The sequence below is a fragment of the Phalaenopsis equestris genome, unplaced genomic scaffold (assembly GCF_001263595.1).
Source record: "Phalaenopsis equestris unplaced genomic scaffold, ASM126359v1 Scaffold000523, whole genome shotgun sequence".
NCBI classification, from domain to species: domain Eukaryota; kingdom Viridiplantae; phylum Streptophyta; class Magnoliopsida; order Asparagales; family Orchidaceae; genus Phalaenopsis; species Phalaenopsis equestris.
This window is the reverse complement of record NW_018164963.1, coordinates 240,955-264,237: the sequence shown is the minus strand read 5'-3', so window position 1 is coordinate 264,237 and position 23,283 is coordinate 240,955. Positions and strand designations below refer to the sequence as shown.

Sequence of the window (23,283 nt, the reverse complement as noted above, 5' to 3'; positions counted from 1 at the left end):
TTCTCTTTTAAAGGCCAACATTCAATGTCATAGGGCATTACAGATCTCACCACTGTCTTATAAAATTTTCCTTTCAGTTTAAGCGGTACTTTTCTATCACATAAAAGTATGTTTTAATTAAAATTTGAATTCCTTCAAAAAGTATATGTTTATATTTTTCAGGGTTCTTAATCTTTTCTAAATCCTATCGCTTTTTTTGTTGATTATATAGAGCTATTTGTGTACTTCCTTCAGCATTTAGTATATCAATGGGATGTTCTCCATGACAATTACTATAATGTATACTTCTTTTCCAAAGGAAAATAGGCATATCAAAACAGTCTTTAGTTCCTAAAGATAATTTTCGTTTTCGTATCTTATTGTAAGCTTCTTCGGATAATGTAATGTCTTTCATATTCAATAGAATTGTCATTAATTATATATGATTTAATGTTTTTTTCTCTATTAATAAAAATATAGATATTTTTCTATTTCATTATCAAAATAGCTTATATTTATTAAGTTTTCTTCAGTATTTGATAGTTCATAAAGATCTTCTTCGCTATCTATGTCAGAAAAATTGAAAATTGGCTCTAACTCATTTTCATTTATAATTGTTACAGATTTTACATGACTTATTTTATTCTTTTGGGGATATGTATTTGCATAATGTCCTGCCTATTTACAACTCAAACATTTGTTAATTCTAATTTTGTTAGTATTTGAATTATTGTTGTTCCTTTTATTTCTTATTTTTTTTTCCTATAAATTCTTATATTAGGATTAAATTTTCTTTTATATATTTTCTTGAAGAATATTTTCTTTTTATTTTGTGGAGAGCAATTACAACTATTATGAGAAAAGGAGCAAAACATAAAGATTGTTTATTTTGTTTATGTAAGTCAAGATGCTAACAGGCTTCAACTAATTTTTGCTTATTGAACTTAACATCAAATCATATTTTTGCTTACTTTTTATGTATTTTAGATCATCAACATCATCGTTAATTAATATCACATACAAAATTGTACAAACCAAAAACCTTGGGCAGGGTCTACCTTGATTACATGGATGATGAGGAAAGGAGCCCCAGATCTTCCTTCCAATTCAAATCACTGCACTCTCTCGATTGCCCTTGCATGCAACATCTCTTGCTCATGCTCGGGTCATTGTCTCTCATGTGCTTAACCCAAATCTTCGCGTTTGATTGCTCCTCTCCTTTCTCACCCTAGTGTCTTGTTTATAATTGTCTCTATTGTCCATCCATCAATTGAAAATTACCTACACCCACGCATATATGTATATATATATATATATACACAGAGAGAGAGAGAGAGAGAGAGAGAGTATGCTTAATTTATTTCCTCGATTTTTGCAGGAGGAAAACGCCAAGCCAAGACTAGCAGGAACAAGGCTCGCTGCTTCTTATATCAACTTCTACATTGCAAATGGAGGAATAATTGCGCCAGCATTTGATGATGAGAAGTGGGATAAAGAAGCTTTTCATGTGCTTTCATCAGCATTTCCAGATCATAAGGTGCGCCGACACTAACATTTTTTCATTGCATTTTTTTTTTTAACTTCTTCCTATCTCTTTTTGCCTGCGGTGATTGTTTTGTGGATGCCAAATTTAAGCCCAATTAAATTTTAGATGTTGTTTTTTAAAATAAACTTTATTAAATTGTAATCACATGGGCTATTTATTATATAAATTTGGGTGTTGGGTGATAAAAAGAAGTTATTAGAGAAAAGTGTCAAAATAGTCTCTTGGCTCTTTGCAAGGGGTCATTTAGCCATAAGACTATTAAAGTGTCAATTTACACATACTCATTTAATAGTGTTGACCATTCTTGGCCCCATTAAAATAGTCTAGGGACTAATTTGGCACTTTTATAGAGTCTGGGACTAAAATGATCCAACCCCATGTAAATAATCAAGGGGTTATTTAGGCATTTTACGCAAAGTAATCAAAAGGATTAGAAAGAACATATGGCTAAATCCAAGGTAAAGAGGTGTGGCAAGATTTGCAAAAACTAATCTAGGATCAATGCAACATTATATACTGGAATGAATAACAAATGAGGATTTATAAAAAGCTAAAACCTTCGAATAGTTGAGATAATGTAATTGTGGTGGTGGGAATTGTGATAAAGACAAGTCTTCGAATTTCTGCAAAACAAGATGGTACATGAAATTTTCATTGTTTTTATTCTACAAAAGGTTTCATGGCCAAAAAAGGGATTTAAAATCAAATACAAAAGGCTTAGGATTTATTTGGGATCACTTTTATTTTTTTGGTTTTTTTAAACATATTTGGGATTAATTTATCCTTTTTTTTTTGTTTAGTTTAATCACTAGTGTTGTTTTGGAGTGAAGTTGAGTCCTGTGAATGTTGTTACCAGGTAGTAATGATCCAAGGTGCAAGGGAGATCTGTCTTGGGGGAGGGAACATACATTGTATCACTCAACAACAGCCAGCAATTCCACAAAGGAACAGTAAGTAGGATGTCGTGCAACTTATTCTGAATAATCTTTTGGCTCATTCTCTTCTGTCTAGTTCTTGCTCTGGGATGTTTCATGTATAATTACTCATGTATTTTTAGATTGAAATGAACAAAGCAGCAATATAACTAGAACAGTAGAAATTCTGGATGAAAATGGACTGCTTCTGAATCTGTAATCTGTTAAATGTTTTCATTAATATTTAATCAGTTTATTAGTTTAATGGCTTCTTGGGTATTAATTTTATTATTATTTTTAATTTTTTTAAAAAAAAGTTTTTTGTTTGGTAGATTTTTATACTTTATATTTTTTTTAGTTTGTAAAAATAAATCAACTTTTTCTAAAAAAAAATTGACAAAACAAATTGGGTGTTATGGCAAGAATCAAATAATTTTAAAAACAAATTAGGTGTTTTGATATATTCTTCTCTAACATTGGTTGAATCTTTTAATTTTTTTTAATATATTCCTTTTATCAATCAACAAATGCATCAGTTTTGATGTGCTCGATCTGCTTCTAGTAATCAATCGTAGAAGAAAATATGGATCCTTTTTTATAAAACACCAACTTCATGGACTATAAGTTAGCAATAGTTGGAGGATTGAGAGTTCATTTCATTTTCAACTAATTGCCATTGTTTGATTAGAGCACCGATAACCACTTTTGGAAAACTAGAATCGTAAATAATATAGTATAACATTATACTATATTTAAAATTCAATTTTCTAATTTATTTTAAATGTATTTAAAAATTGAGATTTGAGCTTACATCAGTGTAAAATGTTCTCTTTTAACTGTTGACCTGCTCCTTAGAGTCGATGATTAGGTTTCGGATTTTCTCATTCCGATTTCGTTGATAGCTACCACAAATAGAGGGAATGCACCATCTTACAGGGATGCGGTTTATGGTAATATCTCGGATTTATCTGATATACTCTTTCCAATTTCCTTTAAGCATAGGCTGGAAGAAGGTGATCCCGATGAGCTTTTCAAGAAAGCCTCAAGGAAAAATGATAGGTCTGCTATTGTTTTTCATTCAAAGGAAACTAATCTTCTTATGGAGCCATGGAAGTTTACCCTAATTGGTAAGTTTGTTATGGCTCATCCGAAGGTTGATATTATTCATAATTTATTTTCTAACCTAAATTTGAGAGGTAAATGGAGCTTGGGATTAATTAAAGGATGCAATATGATGATCAAGTTACAAGAAGAAGTTGATTACACTTCCTTATTTGCCAGAAAAAATTTTATTATTGACAGATGCTATATGAAGATATTCAAATGGACTACTAATTTAAATCCATCTGAGGAATCTCCTATTATTCCTATATGGATTAGGTTTTCAGGTCTCAAGCTTCACTTGTTTCATCCGCAAGTCTTATTTTCGATCGGCTCAATTTTTTGTCATCCTTTGAAGATGGATAGTGCGACTATACATTGCACGTGTCCTTCTATGACAAGAATTTTGGTAGAAAGAGATGTTACAGCTCCATTTCCGAACTCTATCTGGATTGGCGATGAAAACACGGGATATTAGCGATCTGCATAATTGGAATTTGTTCCTCCTTATTGCTCTAAATGTAAAATGTTTGGTCACATGATATCATCATGTTATATTGCGCATCCTGATTTAAAACCTGCTACTTATAGAGCTTATATAAACAAGAAGCATAAAGAAGTTCTCAAGGAAGCTCAAGTCAGTTTTAGAGGTAATAGAAATATAGAGAAAAACTTTGAGAGGAGGCCTGAAATAAAGGATATACATAAGCATAAAGAAGTTCTTGAGGAAGATCAAGCTAATAATGGTGACAATGTAAATGTTGTGCTAAATTTTGGGAGAGAGGAAGATATTCTTCATGGTGAAGAAAAGGCTGATAAATTACATATTATTATTCATATATCCCAGAAAGAACTTGATCTAAATGAGCCGGACTTGATTAATGGGCTTAATCTAGAGGTAAATCCTTCTAATCCTTTGATTCGTGATCTTTTTACTAATAACGATTTGAATCTTGTGTCCAATTCCATAAGCTGTGACCAAGAACCTTTAGTCTTAACGAGGAAGGAATTGGAAGAAGATTGGTTAATTCAAAGATCGTCAAGGAAAAGGAAATTAAAGGGAGTAAGAGAACTTGGTTTTATTAATCAAGAAGCTCTTAATTTCTTGAAATCTGGTAAATATAAAGAGGGCACTTATTCTTCATCTAGATGCACTAGAGGAAAATCCAATTATGATGATGGTTAATACTCTAATTTGGAATATCAGAGGCATTGCTAAATCCAGTGCCTCTTATAGGTTAAAGAGATTGATACGTATTTATAAGCTTCATTTATTTGGCATTCTGAAACCTTGCAGTCAAGAATAATGAAAAATTCATGAGACGGTTTGGTTTTTTTTTGCTTATGCCAATACGAGCAATAAGATTTTTTTTGGAAGGATTTCATAAAGATTGATATTCTTATCAATCATGACCAATTATTACATATCTGTATTCATCGGGATAATGATTCTTTTCTATTTTTTATTATATATGCGGGTTGTTCTAAACAGTCTCATTTAGAATTATGGAAAATCTTATTTGATATCAATTCTAATTCTGAACATTGGCTTTTGGGAGGGGACTTCAATCTGATTTCTTCTATTCAAGAGAAAAAAAGAGGAATTGCGCCTAATCTTAATATTATATCCTTTTTTAATAATGCTATTATTGATGTTGGTTTGTTTGATTTGGGATTCAAGGGTATTCCTTATACTTGGCACCGTGGAAATACTTTTGAACGTCTTTGATAGATTCCTTGCTAATGTTGTATGGGCTAGCAAGGTCGTCTGCTATGAGGTTACTCATTTAGCTATTGTTGCCTCTGATCATGCTCCTATCATTCTGAAGACTAAGAATGCTAACTATAAGATTTCTTATCAGTTTCGTTTTTATAACATGTGGATGCTTCATAGCAACTTTTCTGATTTTCTTAAAGATTGTTGGAAGACCTCTGTTGTTGGTACTTACGGGTATAAGCTGTGAATTTGCAAAAGCATTTACCAAAAAGGCTTAGAAAATGGAACTGGGAGGTTTTTGGAAATATTCATCTTGCTATTGAAAATATGGAAGACAATGTTAAGGCTTTGGAATTGGATTTAACCAATCAAATGATTGATTGGGAAGTCCTTTTTCAAGGTCAACAGGAGTTGAATAATGCTATTTTGAAGGAGGAATGTTTCTTAGCTCAGAAAGCCAACAAGATTCAATTCTTGGAAAGGGATAGAAATTCTGCTTACTTTCATGCTTGTATTAAGAATAGGAGACGTCACAATAATATTAGTATGATTAATTGCGGTAATGGTATTATCTTAACTAAATAGGAGGATATTTCCAAGGATGGTATTACTTATTTTTCTAATATCTTTTCTTCTGATGGAGGTCCTTTACAAGCTATTAATTATGCCTTATATAGTCCTTTGTTGGATGATTCGGGCAGAGTCTTACTTGTATTCCCAGCACCCTGGAAATTAGGAATATTGTGGAGTCTTTGGAGGATAGGAAGGCTGCAGGTCCTTAAGGTTTCACTGTTGAATTCTATGAGAAAAACTGGGAGATTATTCATCTTGAATTGGTTAATACAATTCAGGATTTTTTTTGTGGGGTGGATTTACCTCAATATTTTAAGTCTTCTAATATTGTTCTTATTCCCCAAGATAATGTTGCTTCATCTTGGGATAAATTTAGACCTATCAGTATTAATACTGTAGTGTCAAAGATAATTTCTAAAATTATTGTTAACAGACTTCATCTTTTCCTTCATAATATCATTTCCAATAATCAATCTGCTTTCGTCAAAGGGAGGAATATTTGTGATAATGCATTGACTATTTAGGAACTTCTTATGGATTTTGATTTGAAGAATAGAGATGACAATGTGATTTTCAAGCTTGAAATTTAAAAAGCCTTTGATACCATTCGTGGAGAGTTTATTTTGGATGTTTTGAAAGCTATTGGTTTTCCTCAGCATTTCTGCTACCTTATTCATAGAATTTTAAATAATAATTACTATTATATTTTTATTAATTGTCAAAAGTATGGTTTCTTTAAAGTTACCAAAGGAATCAACAAGGAGATCTGCTTTCTCCTTATTTGTTTATTATAGTTTTTGATTATATATCCAAATGCGTTAATCATGGTTATGCCACTTACCCTACTTTAAACTATATTCACAAAGGAAAAAATTAGAATATCTCATCTTTGCTTTGCTGATGATCTTATTATTTTTACTAATGCTCACAAATGTTCTATCAAACGAGTTTGGGGGATTCTTCAACATTTCCAGGATGTTTCTGGGCTTAATTTCAATACTTCTAAATGCTATTATTATTGTTCTAAAAGGGTTTCTTCTAACACTAAGAACTGGATTTCTAATGTTGCAGATTGTAAAAAAGCCACACTTCATATACCTTATTTGGGTTTCAAACTGAATAAATGTTACAGAAGATTTGCTTCTTGTCTGCATATGGTAGATAAAATTAAATAGAGACTAAAATTAAACAGAGACTATCTTCTTGGGAGAATAAATTTCTCTCGTATGGAGGTAGAATTACTATTCTTAAAAGTATTTTTTGCTCCTTGCCTCTTTATTATTTACAGGTTATGAATATTTCTAAGGGGATTATTAAGAAGCTTGAAGCGTTGTTTAATAAATTCCTTTGGGATGGTTTGGGAAAGAAGAATATTCATTGGAGGAGTGAATATTCATTGGAGGAGTTGGCAGAAGTTATGTAAGCTATTTGTGTAAGCCGTTTGATATGAGTGGTCTGGGTTTTAAAAGTATTCAGGACTCTGTTAAAATCAACTAAATGAGGTTATGATATCGGTTTAGATTGAACAATTCCTTATTGGCTTTTTTTAATGAAGGCTAAGTATTGTGGGGAAAAACATCATTTATCCATCTCTTCCTTAAAAAGAGATTCATTCATCTGGACAGAAATACTAAGCTCACGGAAACTTTCTTTTGTTGGGATTTGGGTGATGGATGGTGCTCATTTTGGTTTGATAACTGGTTGGGGCAAGGGGCTCTGGTTGATCATTATGGAGGACCTTATGATATACATATTAATGTAAATCAATTCTGGTGCAGGGAAAGCTGGATGATGGAGAAACTTTTGAGTAATGTTAATTTACAAGATGCTAAATTCATTGATTCGATACCTATAACTAGATATAAGAAGGATACTTTGATTATTAAAAAAAGAGGGGAATATTCTATATCGAAGTGCTTTGCTCAGTCTATCTCGGTTTCTCATGGCTTACAGTTGAAATGGATTTGAAATCGGTGATTAAAACCATCCATGTCTTTCTTTATATTGAGGGTTTTGCATAATTTGATTCCTTCTGATGACATTCTTAAAATGAAAGGATTAAGAATGTCATCACGTTGTGTTCTTTATAAAGATAAAGAGGAATCCATTACTCATCTTTTTGGAGATTGTCGTTTCATTACTAATATATGGGATATTATGACTAAACAGCTGATTAATGTTGATATGGATCACACCTTCTCTTCTTTTACTGATTTGTTTCAGCGATGGAAGTAATTGGGCAAAGATTTTTATAGCACTATTCCTTGTGTTGTTATGTAGTTTGTTTGGCTTACTAGAAATAATGCTTTGTTTAATGATAAGATTCTTGATGTTCAGCATACTATGAGTATCATTTTATGTTATTTGTGCAAGAGTCAAACTTCCTTACAGTTTAAAGATAGAGGTTGGACTTTGCTGAAGGAAAATTATAAGGAGTTGGTTTTGCTTAATAGGACTGTTAGGATTTCTGTTAAGATTACTTGGTGTAAACCTTTGGTTCCTTATTTTAAAATTAACACTGATGGCTGTTAGAAGTTGGATGCTGCGAGTATGAGAGTAGTTTGTAGAGATTTTAATAGTTCCTTAATTTGTTGATTTTATGCTTTAACAATCCCTATTTCTGCACTTACGGCAAAAGCTAATGCTGTGGTTTTTGGCTTAATGGTTGCAAAAAAATTAAGAATTTATAATATTATTATGGAAATGGATTCTCTGATCCTTTGGGAGTGTTGCAGTTGGAATAGAGATGTGCATTGGAATATTTTGTTGCATATGAAGTGAATTAAAGCCTTAACTGAAAATTTGAATGTTCTTTGGACACATGTTCGTAAAGATGGTAATTCAGTGGCTCATTGGCCTGTGAAGACTGGTTATAATCTTTCTAAAGCTTCTGTTTTCTTTAATTTTCCTGACGTTTTGTTGGCTTTAGCCAATAGGGATCTATCTTGATTGTTTTTTGTGGTGTGAATTGTATTATATATATATAGTTGGGGTTCCTTATCCCTCTTTCTTTGTATTTTTTTCTTGTGGCAATAAAATTCCTTGGGGAAGACCCCCACTTTGGGTAAAAAAAAAAAAAACTTGAAAAAAAAAAAAATTTAGCAAGTAGCTAGCCAAAACATGGGCTGTGATTCATGTATAGCAGCAGCGCGGGTAATTTTTTGCCTGGTTTCTCCAAATCAAAATACAAATAAATTTTAGGGGCATTTACATAAATACCACACAATTCTTATATATTTACATATCTAACGCCTAAACTTTCATATTCATATATAAACACTCAAAAATCTTTTAACACCATATTAAAAACATCACAACTTTATGGCATCAACATGTTAATAAGGCAAATATTGAATATGACAAATACATAAGAATTGTATGGTATGCATGTAAATTTCCCTAAATTATAATTTCCATGTCCAAGTTTTTCAAACAAAACATGGAACGCTAATAGTTATTATATATATATATATATATATATATATCTTCATCACATAGATAACTCGCTTGCTCACTCATTGCAGTTCATTATTGTACAATTCTGACGATCGGTGATACCGTATAAGCTAATGGCAGCAATTATCATCAATGGAAAACAAGGCCAGTAGCACTATAGTAACACTATGGATCAGAGTCGGGACCAGCAGGCTTATATGTACACTATAAATACAAGAGAGAGATTAGTCAACCTCAGCCACCTAACTGACCTACCCAACTGTACTGCACCTCTCACATACCTCCAACAAGTCTGCTATCATCTATGCCTACGCCTCCACAAAGCACTCCATATTTTAGCAAGAATTGGTATAATACGTTAGAGCCTTGCGTTGGCAGCAATTTGCTTTCCATTAATTTAGAACTTTAGTTAAATAATGTATTAGTTGAAAGTTTGAAATGAATGTTGAGTTGACCAACAAAATCTAGTCAAATTTCGATCAAATCAAGAGATTTTGGGAACTCCACATATATATCTAAATCAATTTTACAGTTCATGATTAATGATAGTTTGTGTTAGAGAAATTTATTTTTATAGCATAAGAGAAGGCTTCTATTTGCTCGGATAATGTGTATGTCCTCTTTAAATATTTTAATAGATTTTGTAATAATCAAATCTTATGAAACTTGCTACATATTTCATTAAATCATTAAATAATTCAAGATCTTTTAAGAACAGTTATTAAAGCATGAATTAGATATAATCATATGAAACATTAATTTCAAAATCTTATTAAATTGGTCTTTGTGATGACTTATAATTTGATATATAATGTCTTAAGTGTGTGATATATTTAGATTAATCTCTTATATATAGGATTTGTGGAGCGCCATACGTTAAGGCAAGAAAATGTGTGTAATGATTAATATGTTGTTAGTATAATGCTCTTTAGCGAGTAAATGATGAATGCGCATTTTGTTATTAGGGGCATACCCCTTATTATGTTTTACTTGTTATGGTTAGATCGAGGAATGTAATGCTTGGCTCAGTCTTATTTTGTAGTCGTAGTTATTCTCATATATTATGTTGATGTTATAGTTGCACTATTTAGTACATATGTACACGTAATGTATGTTCTTTTTCAAATATATGCTTGATATATAAATAACAATGGTCGTGTAGTTAATTATTCGTGTGTGTGGAATGTACGTATTTAGTATAATAAAATGTAGATAGTATCAAGCCACTATGAATTTTTTATAATATTTTACTACTTAATAATTTTTATGATGATGTGTGATGCTTTGAATGTTGGCTAACTAGGTCGCCATGCCCGTAGAATACAATTAAAAAAAAAAAAAACTATTAGATCTATTTGAAAATTATGCAAATCAACTATAAATGTATATATGTATCTAAAAAAAATAGATTAACTTATGGATAAATAGTTATTTATGGAACATAAACATGACATGCATGTGTGTGAGTGTAAATTTATACTTCTAGACATGTAGATCATTTATTTAGTTTTTATAAACTAATGTTATATATTGAGCATCTTATCATTTTGTATATTATTTGGAACTCTTTTAGCATTATAATAATTCTTTTTTTATCTCTTTTTTTGCCCGTATTCATGCTTTTAGCCTAGTTATTCATGCTTTACTTGGTGTTGAATTTATATCTGTAGTATGAATCACACGTAAGGAATATAAGGTAAAATGAGAGAAAGAAAGTGAAGAAAATTGACGGAGAGAGAGAGAGAGAGTGTGTGTGTGTGTGCACAATTAAGAGCCGACACATTAAATAATGACTAATTAACCCTCTACTGTAAAAATGACCCTTATATTAATAGACAAAGGAGGTATAAAATGAAATTACATATTACCCATGCTTTTATGGGATCATTAAAAGACATTTTAGGTATAAAAAAAAAGCGAGGCTATGACTTGGCTACCCTATCACTCAGCTGGTTGATATCAGTAATCCTCGGGTCGCTAAGGCCCGTTCGATCAACTTTGTTAAGTTGGGGCTGTCAGTCAGCTCTGGTGGTCATTCAATCATTTGAACTTCGCTCGATCAGCTTCAGTCAACCGATTGACTGCTGATTGTTGACTCCTGAATTAGAAGCTCGTGCTGCTTGGAAGAAACTAATGAGATAAATAATGAATCACTGTAATCTGATAGATAGTCTATTGTGTTGGCAAACAAATCCATTTTGAGGGTTTGAAAGATATTTGCTGATGAGAACCTTAGGCCTTCTGAAGAGTCTTAGAAACCTGTGTTCGACAACTAGAAATATTTGGACGAGAGTTGAATTGATTCATCCCCTTGGTTAGGTGAGTCTTGTTCTTTGACTTTGGTGGCATTTGTTCGGTCATCTCCGAGTCTTTCTCCAAAGGAGTTTTAGTTGGTTAACTAAACCCATTGGTCTTATGCTAATGTGGTTCTTGATCTCCTTTTTGGTGGGCCATCGTTGACCATTTTTTATTTTTTATATCATTAAGATTTCCCGAGAGTCATGCTGACACATTTATGACAATTAAGTACTTTAATAACCAAACTCCCTGGATTTCCAGCCTTTGACACTGTAATTAGAGCTTGATTAGCACTTTTGTTATCTTCACTATTTTGAGAGCACATTGCCCAGCCTGTTGATTCAAGGAGAGTATAAATATATATATATATATATATATTTTTATAGTTGTGTGTTGCATTAAAAGTAGAAAAAGACAATCATAAGGAAGAATTGTTCCATAATAAAATAAGAAAATCTGAAGATAAGAAGTTACTAATCTTTCAAAATTAGTTGCTATGAAAAATAATTTCTAAATGGACAATAGAGGCAGACCTAATATAGGCTAAGATGGTTAATTCCATTAAAAAAATTTTGTAAAGGTTCTAAAAGAATCTAAAAATAAATCATACATAAGCAAGAAAACCTGGGGGGAATGAGAGTTAAAAGATATCAAGAAAAAAAATATATTTTAAATAGTGAAAAAAAAATTACTGAGATTTATAGTGATCATGATAAATCTAAAAGGCTTGGAAATAGGGAAATGACAATAAACAAAATATCTAAGGTAAAAGATCCAGAGACTTTGATCAAAGTTGAAATCGCCACTCTGATAATTTACAATATAAGGATTTTAAATAAATTACTCTAGATGTTATAATGAAAAAAATAATGATACATATTCAATATAAGGATTTTAAATAAATTACTAGATGTTATAATGAAAAAAATAATGATACATATTTTAATATATTTATTCGAGATAAAGTGAGGTGAAGATGACTCTAAAAAAGATGCAAGAAGTTGAAACTTTCGCCACAAAAAATATCTATTAAAATTTGCAAAGTTGAGGGATACTGTAGTTGGTTGGTTAACAAATTATTTTAATGAAATTTTGAAAAGTATGAGGATGTCAAAATAAAAAAATCGAATACCTTCTCAATATTATTTCAAAATAAACACAATGAAATTATACAAGAGCTTTTTGGAATATAAGCTTCAGGAAATTATATCAATTTAATTTCACACAATGAAAATAAGGAAGTGGATTTTTATGTAAAAACAAATACTAAAAAGTATAGGGAGCATAAGAAAGGTCCTTGTATAATATTTATGATCATGACAAAATATAGAATCGAGCAACTTGAGAAACCTTAACAAAGAAATGTGTTAAATGTAGGCTAAAGTTATTTGGAGTTTGTATGATGTAACATTAGCTATTATTTGGAGAGGAGTGACCGCAATGAATTTTTATTGACAATACCATTACATCAAGGATCATGATTGAGTCCATACTTCTTGTAATAGTTGTGAAGATTTTCATAGAAGATATTCAAAGTGAAGTTCTAGGTATATGCATTTCATAAATACCAATTTTTTCATTGGCATGTGATAAAATAAGTAGAAAATTAGAATAGCATATATATATATCTATACAATATGAAACTTAGTACTAGTAGAAAAGAGATTTAGCATTAAATAAACAATGGCATCGAGTGAGATGATAATAATTATCAATAAAAATAAGTAATAAAACAAGCGGTACCAAAATACATAGATTTAAGTAACTTCAATGTATTATATCAAAAGAAAAATAATATATGTAAGGACAACCACAATAAGGCTAGGTCACTAAAATAGAGAAATAATATAAAATTTTTATATGACAAAAAAATATTATGAATACTTAAAATGTAAATTTTATAAAATTGCATTTAATAAAATTCATTTCTATCTATAAAAGTGTTTAACTATAAAAAAGTGAATAATAGCTAACATGATCATAACTATACGAAAGGCATAATTGAAGATAGCACAATTAAAAATAGACCAAGTAATTTAGCCCATATACAACAATGAGTAGAATTTGCACCTATTAAATAGATAAATCATATTATAGTCAAAATGTTAAAAATAAAAAATATTGGACTTTAATGTCGCGCACCGCCATCTCAACAAAGGATGAGCCACATCCCTTTAGCCATGGAAAAGAAGATTCTAGAAAAAATTAGAAAGAAAAAGAATAATCTAAGGAATTCTAGAATGTCTCAAATCATTATATAAATATGTTGAATGAGACAAACTTCAAGAGAACTCTAGAATATTCTTGAAAGCTCTAGAATCATGTATATGTAAAGAATAATGTAAAACCATCAAGAAGATAACCTATTTTAATGTAATTTAGAATAATCTTTAGGACTTGAATGAGGACTACAAATAGATGTCCCTCCCCCTCACTTGTAATCAACCAATGTTTCCAAAAAAACCAAGTGTGTAATCACTCATTTCTTAGTGAATTGTTCATTTCTCACAAAAATCTCTCATTTCTTAGAGAGTTTTTATTTCCAAATTCAAGCGTTGCAAGGGTTAGGTTGACTTAGCACTTACGAAGAGTGTTAAAGTCACACGGGTGACTTAAGAGAAATTTGTCAGTGATAGTTTGTATCAAGAGCCAAGGTTAAAGGCATGACAAATAGAGTCAAACAGCATGACATGGAGTCTGAGGCCACAAATGTGGAGTCAACTCAATAAGGATGACATCGTGCGGAGCAACGGGATCCTACTTCATCCAAACCACACGGAATCTCTAAGGAACTCATATATGGCTTTGATTCGTGACTTGCTCGGGTGGGGGAGGAGGCTATGAATGGCATGGAGGCACGGCTACACGATACAGGATCCAAGCTAAAAGATGGATGGTCTTGAGGAGGAGGACATCTTCATCCATTCCACGATCGGAGTTATGATGCTCCAATTGGAGAAATCTTGAAAGACCAATTGGCGAAGATGCGGGAAAACCTAATCAGAGAACTCTATGATGTACAACGATCTCATGAAGAAGAGATGACCAGCCTATGTACCAGCTAAGAAGATATGCATGGAGATATATTGTTATGCAAGCGAGCACTGGTGACATCAAGTAACCATCATTCGTTCGAAGCAAAGCGCATCGAAGTGTCAAACCTAAGAGTTTTGAAGGAGCTCACAACGCCAAAGAAGTAGAAAACTCCTTATAGGGACTTGAGCAATATTTTAAAGTCATGGACATTACTAATGAAGACGCAAAGATCCAATTGGTAGCTCTTATCTCTCCGACGCCACAATGCTATGGTGAAGAAGGCGAGGAGACAGGGAAATGTATGTGCATCATATCTACCTTTGATGAGTTCAAGAAAGTGCTTAAGAGACAATTTTATCTTGAGAATGCAGAGGATGATGTCAGAGCCTGATAACGAAGGCTCAAACAAGCAAGATCGATTCAGGAATACATTAAAGAACTCGCTAGTTTGGTCCTAGAAATCCTTGACATGTCAGACAATGATGCTCTTTTTAACTTAATGGATGGACTTCAACCGTAGGCAAAGACGAAGCTTAGAAGGCATGAAGTGCAAGATCTCGTCACTACCATCACTATCGATGAGAGCCTGATTGACTATGCAAAGGAGTTTACAAAGCCAATGGATGAGAAGAGTAAATATGTCAATGATCAGAGAAAAGGGGCAGCACAAGAAAGAGACCAACTATGAATCATCCTCGTCCAAGGGCAAATATAAGGGAAAGTAAAAGGAAAATAAAATCAAGTCACATAACAATTGTTTTCTTTGTGATGGGCCTCATTGGGTAAGAGATTGTCATCAAAAGAAAGCCTTGAACTCTCTACTAGCAAGTAAACATAGAGAAGAAGCAAGAGGAAGTGATACGGTGGCACAAGTGGGGTCTATGCAACTGTTGAATGTGATGCAAATTTCGTCAATACACGAAGTAAAAGGATTACTCTTTATGGAGATTAAGATAAGTTGGAAAACTACTAAAGCCATGGCGGACACGATGCTTCTCATAACTTCATACTCATTGAAGAAGCACAAATAATAGGACTACAAGCAACTAAAGGAGGAAGCTCCATCAAAATAGTTAATTTCATGGCGGACACGATGCTTCTCATAACTTCATATTCATTGAAGAAGCACAAATAATAGGACTACAATCAACTAAAGGAGGAAGCTCCATCAAAATAGTTAATTCAACAGCAATACCAATTCATGTAATAGCCAGAGGAGTGCAGACCAATGATGGAACTTGGTCAGGAGCATTGGACTTCTCTATCATTCCAATGGATGATTTTGAAGTTGTTAGGGCTAAACTTCTTGGATCAAGTAAAGGCATTCTCAATACACTTCACCAATAGCATGTGCATTATGGAAAGCAATCAAGCTTATTTAGTACCGACAATAAAGACTAGAAAGCAAGAAGCTAAGATACTATCAACAATTGAATTCAGGAAGGACATCCGACAAGAGGAGGAAAGCTACATGGACGTTCTTCATGACTAAAATGATGAACTAAAGCCCCGAGAAAACATGTCAAAGGAGGTAGACACAATAATTAATGGGTTTAAAATATCTCACTTACAGAGTTACCAAAAGAACTACCATCTGTAAGGGAGATAAACTTAAAGATTGGGTTGGAGCCAAGGATTAAGCCACCAGCCATGAAATTTCACTACACAAAACCCCTCTCACTTACAACCAGCTATGAGGGAAAAAGATCATTGGTTTTCAAGTTTGCCAAGTATAAAAGCAAACAAAAGAAGTTGGTCAGAGCACCACTGCTTAAGACAAAAAGGACGAAGAAGCGGGCGACAATTAAAAAGAGACGTGGAGTACAAAAAAGAAAATTCATCATGAGGAAATCCTAAGTAAGCACCAACAATATTAACGCTTAAGACAAAAAGGACGAAGAAGTGGGCGACAATTAAAAAGAGACGTGGAGTATAAAAAAGAAGATTCAACATGAGGAAATCCTAAGTAAGCACCAACAATATTAATCACTTCTTTTGATAAGAAAGTGAATGAAAAACTTCCTGATTAGATCAATATCATCAAAGAAGAGTAGTATTTATTCAAGTGGAAAGGACTACCTAATAATGAAGCCAGATAGGGAACATGAAGGCACATTGTGGAAAAGAAAAGATCCAATAATATCAGGAGGGAGGCACAATGAGGGCATTGCAAGATTAAGTTGGGGAGAGTGTCCCGCACCACCATCTCAAGAAAGGGTGAGCCACATCCCTTTAGCCATGGTAAAGAAGATTCTAGAAAAAACAAGAAATAAGTAGAATAATCTAAGGAATTCTAGAAGGTTTCACATCATTCCAGAATATATTGAATGAGGTAAGCTTCAAAAAAACTTTAGAATATTCTAAAAAGCTCTAGAATCATGTATATGTAAATAACAATGTTAGAACCATCTAGAACATAATCTATTTTAATGTAATCTAGAATATTTTTAAGGCTTGAAGGAGAACTATAAATAGAGGTCTCTCCCCGTCATTTGTAATCAACTTAAGTTTCCAAGCAACTAAGTGTGTAATCACTTATTTCTTAGTGAATTATTCATTTCTCTCAATAATCTCTCATTAATCATTTCTTAGAGAGTTTTTATATTTCCAAGTCCAACGGTTGGAAGAGTAAGGCTGACTTAGTGCTTAGTAAGAGCGCTTAGATCGCACAAGTGATTCAAGAGAAGTTTGTCCGTGACATTAAGAAAACATGAAAGGAACTAATTCAAAAGGATTAGAGTTATTATATCTATACAAAATTAGATCATTTAAAACAAATTCATAATAACAAGTTGTAGAGCCATACTAACAAAATGTATAGCAACAACAACAAATCTATGACATCATATTTTACTTAAAAAGCTAGCTTTTCAAACATAATAGTCAATGAGTTTTATGTTCCAAAAAGACAAGATAAATACTATTAGAAAGACTAATTCTTGTCAAACTAATATTGAACTAGGGGATGATTGTGTGTGATATCTCTTCTAAAGTCATGATGGAAGGATGGATTCCTATTCTAATATTTAAAGCTATTATGATAACTTTAACCTCTAGAATATAGTGATGGCTTCAATGACGTGAGGAAAACTTTAATGTAGTTATTTAACTCTTGATATTAAGCAAGCCAAATTGTTCCTTCTGGAGGGAATAAATCAAATGTCACTATGGTTGAGTAAGTTAAGTGATATGCAAGTGTTGTAGAGAGAGTAGTGCCTAAGAGTTATTGAAAGTAGCAAACAAGATACCTATTGCACCTTGGCCTACCAACCTTCCCTTTTTCTAGATGGCTCCTTCCTCTCTTCTTTCCTTCTCTTCTTATTGGTTTTGCTTCTTCCACTTCTTTTTCTCTAAAGCTCCCATATCTTTACATCGGATATAATTTTTTCTTCCAATTAAGTATCTAAAGATAAAAGATAAATATAGAAAAAAGTGATTGATTAGTACTAAAGGGATGTTTGGTTGGTAACAAAAAGAGTGCATGGCATTCCTTTTGCAGGAGTTCTGAAATCATAGTGTTTTGTGAAGAAAAAAATGTGTAAAGATATAATGCATTTAGAATATATTCTCTAGTTTAATTTCAATGTATTTGAATTTGTTGAACTTGGGTGATTTTCAAATAAATTTCTTAGTAAAGAATTGTCCGCTCAAAGCTTGCTCGTCTGCTCACTGTCACGACACACTTGTCCCCACCGCCCTTGCCCATCAATCGCCTTCGTTTGCCCGTCATCTTCACCCACCACCGCCCTCGCCACCTACCCATTGTCACATCCTCGATGACCGTCGTTGTATTTACTTGAGAACAAAGAACTTTTTAGTTCATTTCATTTGGAAAACAAAAACTGAGTTCATGTGCGAGGAATCAATCAGTCCCCTAATGCCTTGTCCATTCAATTTAATTGTTTTCCTTGCATAACACTAATTGCATAATATTCCTTGATAACAGACCACAAACTTGCTTAGAAGTGATTTATTGAGCATTGTTTAAAGACCTAGACCCAATTCTCTTATCTTTGACCATCACATTGTCCAACTTCAGCATTTTTGGCAGTCTCCTTTTACAGTTTTCTCTATCTGTGTGTATACATAATAGCTACACCACTATGCGCTTCCAATATTTTAACATTACCAATCATCCTTTAATAGCATATCTTTACTTCTTCAATTTTTATTTAAAATCAGTAGGACATGACTGTACTTTACGTCGTGTGTGTTGACCTCATTTTTTAGGTCTTCTTTTCCCTTCTCTTCTAGATACAGGATCTAGCCTTAAGATTTCCCTGTTTTGACTCTCTTAGAGGACTAGACTGGGACTCACCCCCTTTTAGAAATTCAAGTTATTTCTTCACTCTTTGTAGTTTCATATGGACGATTTTAGATCTTCAACATTCGGTTGAGTCGATCGAAAAGCCGACATATTGAAGCTCAAATTGAGCTCCTATAGAAATTTGAAAGACGTAAGTGGACATTGTGGCGCGTGCGATGTTTGACTTACCACTACGAGCGGTATGTTTGACTTTGGTCGTCGCTTATGTAAGAACTGGTCAATAATATACACGTTAAACGGCTCCGATCGGGTTAAAATAATTTCATTTGTTGTGTCATGCGCGAATCGAAGTTAATTTGACGAGATCGACGATGAATTTATTCGGATGATTCCAGATGACGAAACGGAGTGCGCTATTGCGTCTTTCAAATTTCTTTGATATTTTGATATTTTATTTCAAAAAAACAAATAATAAAAAATCTTCTTCTAAAATAAAAAAAAAGTTTTCTTTATTATCCTAAATCTAAACTCTCCCTCACGCCTTTGTTCTTTCCCCTAGCCGGACCGTGAAGTCTCCTTGCCAGTTTGTCGGTCATCCCTTCCCTTTCCGAGGCTTCGTCACTGAAAGTCTCGTCGATAGCCTCGTCGGTAGCCCGTTGTAATAGATTTTCCCGCCTAAGCCAGTCCGGTAACCTTCCTATTTTGAAATTCGTTGGAATACTTACTCTTCGTGGGTGATTCTCCTCACCGTCCCGAGAACTGGTCAATAATATACACGTTAAACGGCTCTGATTGGGTTAAAATAATTTCATTTGTTGTGTCACGCGCGAATCGAAGTTAATTTGACGAGCTCGACGATGAATTTATCCGGATGATTCCAGATGACGAAACGGAGTGCGTTATTGCGTCTTTCAAATTTCTTTGATATTTTGATATTTTATTTCAAAAAAACAAATAATAAAAAATCTTCTTCTAAAATAAAAAAAAAGTTTTCTTTATTATCCTAAATCTAAACTCTCCCTCACGCCTTTGTTCTTTCCCCTAGCCGGACCGTGAAGTCTCCTTGCCAGTTTGTCGGTCATCCCTTCCCTTTCCGAGCCTTCGTCACTGATAGCCTTGTCGGTAGCCCGTTGTAATGGATTTTCCCGCCTAAGCGAGTCCGGTAACCTTCCTATTTCGAATTTCATTGGGATACTTACTCTTCGTGGGTTATTCTCCTCACCGTCCCGATGCTCACCGCCGGTGAGCCATCCTCTCATCTCTACCTATCAATACCCCATAGGAGGGGAAGATGGGGTGCGATTTTTTTCAGAGACTTTGGAGAAACACAGTGCTTTTTTTTTTGCTTGGAAGTTTTGAAAGAGATGCAGTACTGCAATTATTTTCTTGTTTGGAAGCGTTCTTACTTGCAATTTCTTCTCCACTCTTTCTTTTCTTGAGCTAGCAAGAAATTCAGGTTAGAGGTTATTAGTTTTGAGATATGAAAGTTTTAAATCTATTTTGATGGCTCGATGTTGCGATTACATTATTTCTATTGTCTCATTCGAATATACTTTGGAGAAGTTTTCTATCTTGATGGAAATGTTTAGAGTTATTTTTACTATTCTTATGCTGCTCTAATTCAAACATGTTTAGTGATTATGTTCTTTTAATTTTTTTAAACAAAATTTGAGGGTTGGTTCTCCCTAATCTTTTGTTATCCTCATTCAAAACGTATAGAAGTCTATATTCGATTCTTGAGAATTTATTTGGAGCTGAATTCTTGCTCTTTGTCGGTAGCCCGTTGTAATGGATTTTCCCGCCTAAGCGAGTCCGGTAACCTTCCTATTTCGAATTTCATTGGGATACTTACTCTTCGTGGGTTATTCTCCTCACCGTCCCGATGCTCACCGCCGGTGAGCCATCCTCTCATCTCTACCTATCAATACCCCATAGGAGGGGAAGATGGGGTGCGATTTTTTTCAGAGACTTTGGAGAAACACAGTGCTTTTTTTTTTGCTTGGAAGTTTTGAAAGAGATGCAGTACTGCAATTATTTTCTTGTTTGGAAGCGTTCTTACTTGCAATTTCTTCTCCACTCTTTCTTTTCTTGAGCTAGCAAGAAATTCAGGTTAGAGGTTATTAGTTTTGAGATATGAAAGTTTTAAATCTATTTTGATGGCTCGATGTTGCGATTACATTATTTCTATTGTCTCATTCGAATATACTTTGGAGAAGTTTTCTATCTTGATGGAAATGTTTAGAGTTATTTTTACTATTCTTATGCTGCTCTAATTCAAACATGTTTAGTGATTATGTTCTTTTAATTTTTTTAAACAAAATTTGAGGGTTGGTTCTCCCTAATCTTTTGTTATCCTCATTCAAAACGTATAGAAGTCTATATTCGATTCTTGAGAATTTATTTGGAGCTGAATTCTTGCTCTTCTTGCTGCCTTACTCGAATGCATGTATTGGAAATATTTTTGGTTATGGAGAATCAATTTTGGGGCTCGTCTTTTTGTTCTTCTCAGTGCCTCTATTCGAATAAAGATGTTGGAAATGTTTTATAATTTTGATAAGTTTGGGGGGCTTGTTTTCTATGCTTCTCGCTACCTCTATGTGAATATACATGTTGGAAATTCGTTTTCGGTTTTGAATATTATTTTGGGGCTGACTTCTGTCTTTCTTGTTGTCCCTATGCAAATAAATATATTGGAGGCTTTTCTTTGGTTTTTAGAATTAATTTGGAGTTGTAGTTTCACTCTCTTTGTTGCCTTATTCGAATATACAGTGAGATTGTTTGATTCTGGACAGCTGCTTTAATACCTCGAGTAATGACTCAATTTCATCCCCTTGCATTGGGCTCGGGTTTGTTCCATGATGGCTCGGTTTGGTCTCCCTTCGTGGCTTGGTTTTTGCTTGGTGATGGCTTAGAATTCGTCCATTTGCTAGACTCGGTTTTAGCTTAGTAATGGCCTATGCTTTTTGGTCATTCTCTAGACTTGATTTAATTCCCATGAGGAGATTCAATTATATTTCATGTAATTCCCTTTATTTGAACTCCGACATTGGGAACATTTTAATGATTTGAGGAGAATTTGTGGGGCTCGGTTTTGCTCTCTTTGCTTCTCTTTGTTTAAATATATGATGGAAATAATTTTTAATGATTTGAGAGCATATGTAGGGCTCGGTTTTGCTCTCTTTGCTTCTCTTTGTTTAAATATATGATGGAAATCATTTTTAATGATTTGAGAGCATATGTGGGGCTCGGTTTTGATCTCTTTGCTTCTCTTTGTTTAAATACATGATGGAAATCATTTTTATGCTTTGAGTAGTCAGTGTTGGTGGCTCGGTTTTGTTTCTTGCTGCCCCTTTATTCGAGTATGAATATTAAAAATATTTTGGTTCTTTGAGTAGCTGTATGGAGGCTGGGATTTTGCTCTCTTTGCTTCCCTTTGTTTAAATACATGTTGTAAACCGCTTTTATTACTTGAGATGCATGTGGGGGCTCGGTTTATGTCTCCTTTATTTCCCCTTATTCAAACGCCTGCTGAAATTTACTTTTATGGCTCGAAAATATATACTTGGGACTCGGTTTTGATGCTTCTTGCTGCTTCCCTTGTTCAAATACTTACTAGAATTCATTTTTATGATTTCAGATATACATTTGAGACCTGAATTTTGTCCCTTTTGCTGCCCTTTGTTTGAGGATATGTTGAAAACTATCTTTTAACTTTGAGATTTAATTTTAAATGCTATAATCTTTGTTTTCACTTGAAAAATTTAATGGAGTATGCAATAATCATATGTACAGTTTCACAATTTGAGTTTAAAGGTGAGAGGTGGATGTTATATAAATGCTTGAATAATTACTCTTCTCATTTTCTTGATATGAGATATTCAAAATCTCTATTGAATAAGCATATGAAATATTGAGGTGGCCTATTATTTCGAGACGAGGGATAACAGGCAATGATGCAAAGAACTATTATACAGCTCTTCTTATAGCTGAAAATATAAAATAAACATTCAATTAGTGTGATGCTATTTCACCCCTAGATCGTCGACAACTCTAACCCTTTTTCAAAAAGTTTGAAAATCGGTAGCCACAAAAGAACAGATACTACAAACACCGCACAGATACTACACTGATAAAAGAGAACAGATATTACAAACACTGCACATATACTACAATCACGAAAGAATAGATACGACATTATACTGTAGACAACATACCCTAACTAATACATGCATGCATTTGATATCACTCCATATATATCACATAGTACATCTTACACATCACATACAGATACACCACACATCTTTAGTTGATGGATCTAGGTATCACCATATCACATTTTATATTACAGACACTACATCCACACAATACACCCTGCACGACAAGTATTACATATCAC

At 33.2% G+C, this 23,283-nt stretch overlaps 1 protein-coding gene across 1 annotated transcript in view; it reads left to right on the top strand.

The window, feature by feature from the left end:
* The window catches only part of LOC110028757 (agmatine deiminase), a 24,344-nt gene extending 14,832 nt beyond the window's left edge, over positions 1 to 9,512 (top strand). The window contains exons 9-11 of the mRNA XM_020730735.1: positions 1,358 to 1,516; positions 2,382 to 2,475; positions 9,355 to 9,512. Coding sequence (XP_020586394.1) covers positions 1,358 to 1,516; positions 2,382 to 2,475; positions 9,355 to 9,395 — 294 coding nt within the window. The 3' untranslated portion in view covers positions 9,396 to 9,512. The remainder of the gene's footprint in view (positions 1 to 1,357; positions 1,517 to 2,381; positions 2,476 to 9,354) is intronic.
* Positions 9,513 to 23,283: the final 13,771 nt, after the last annotated feature.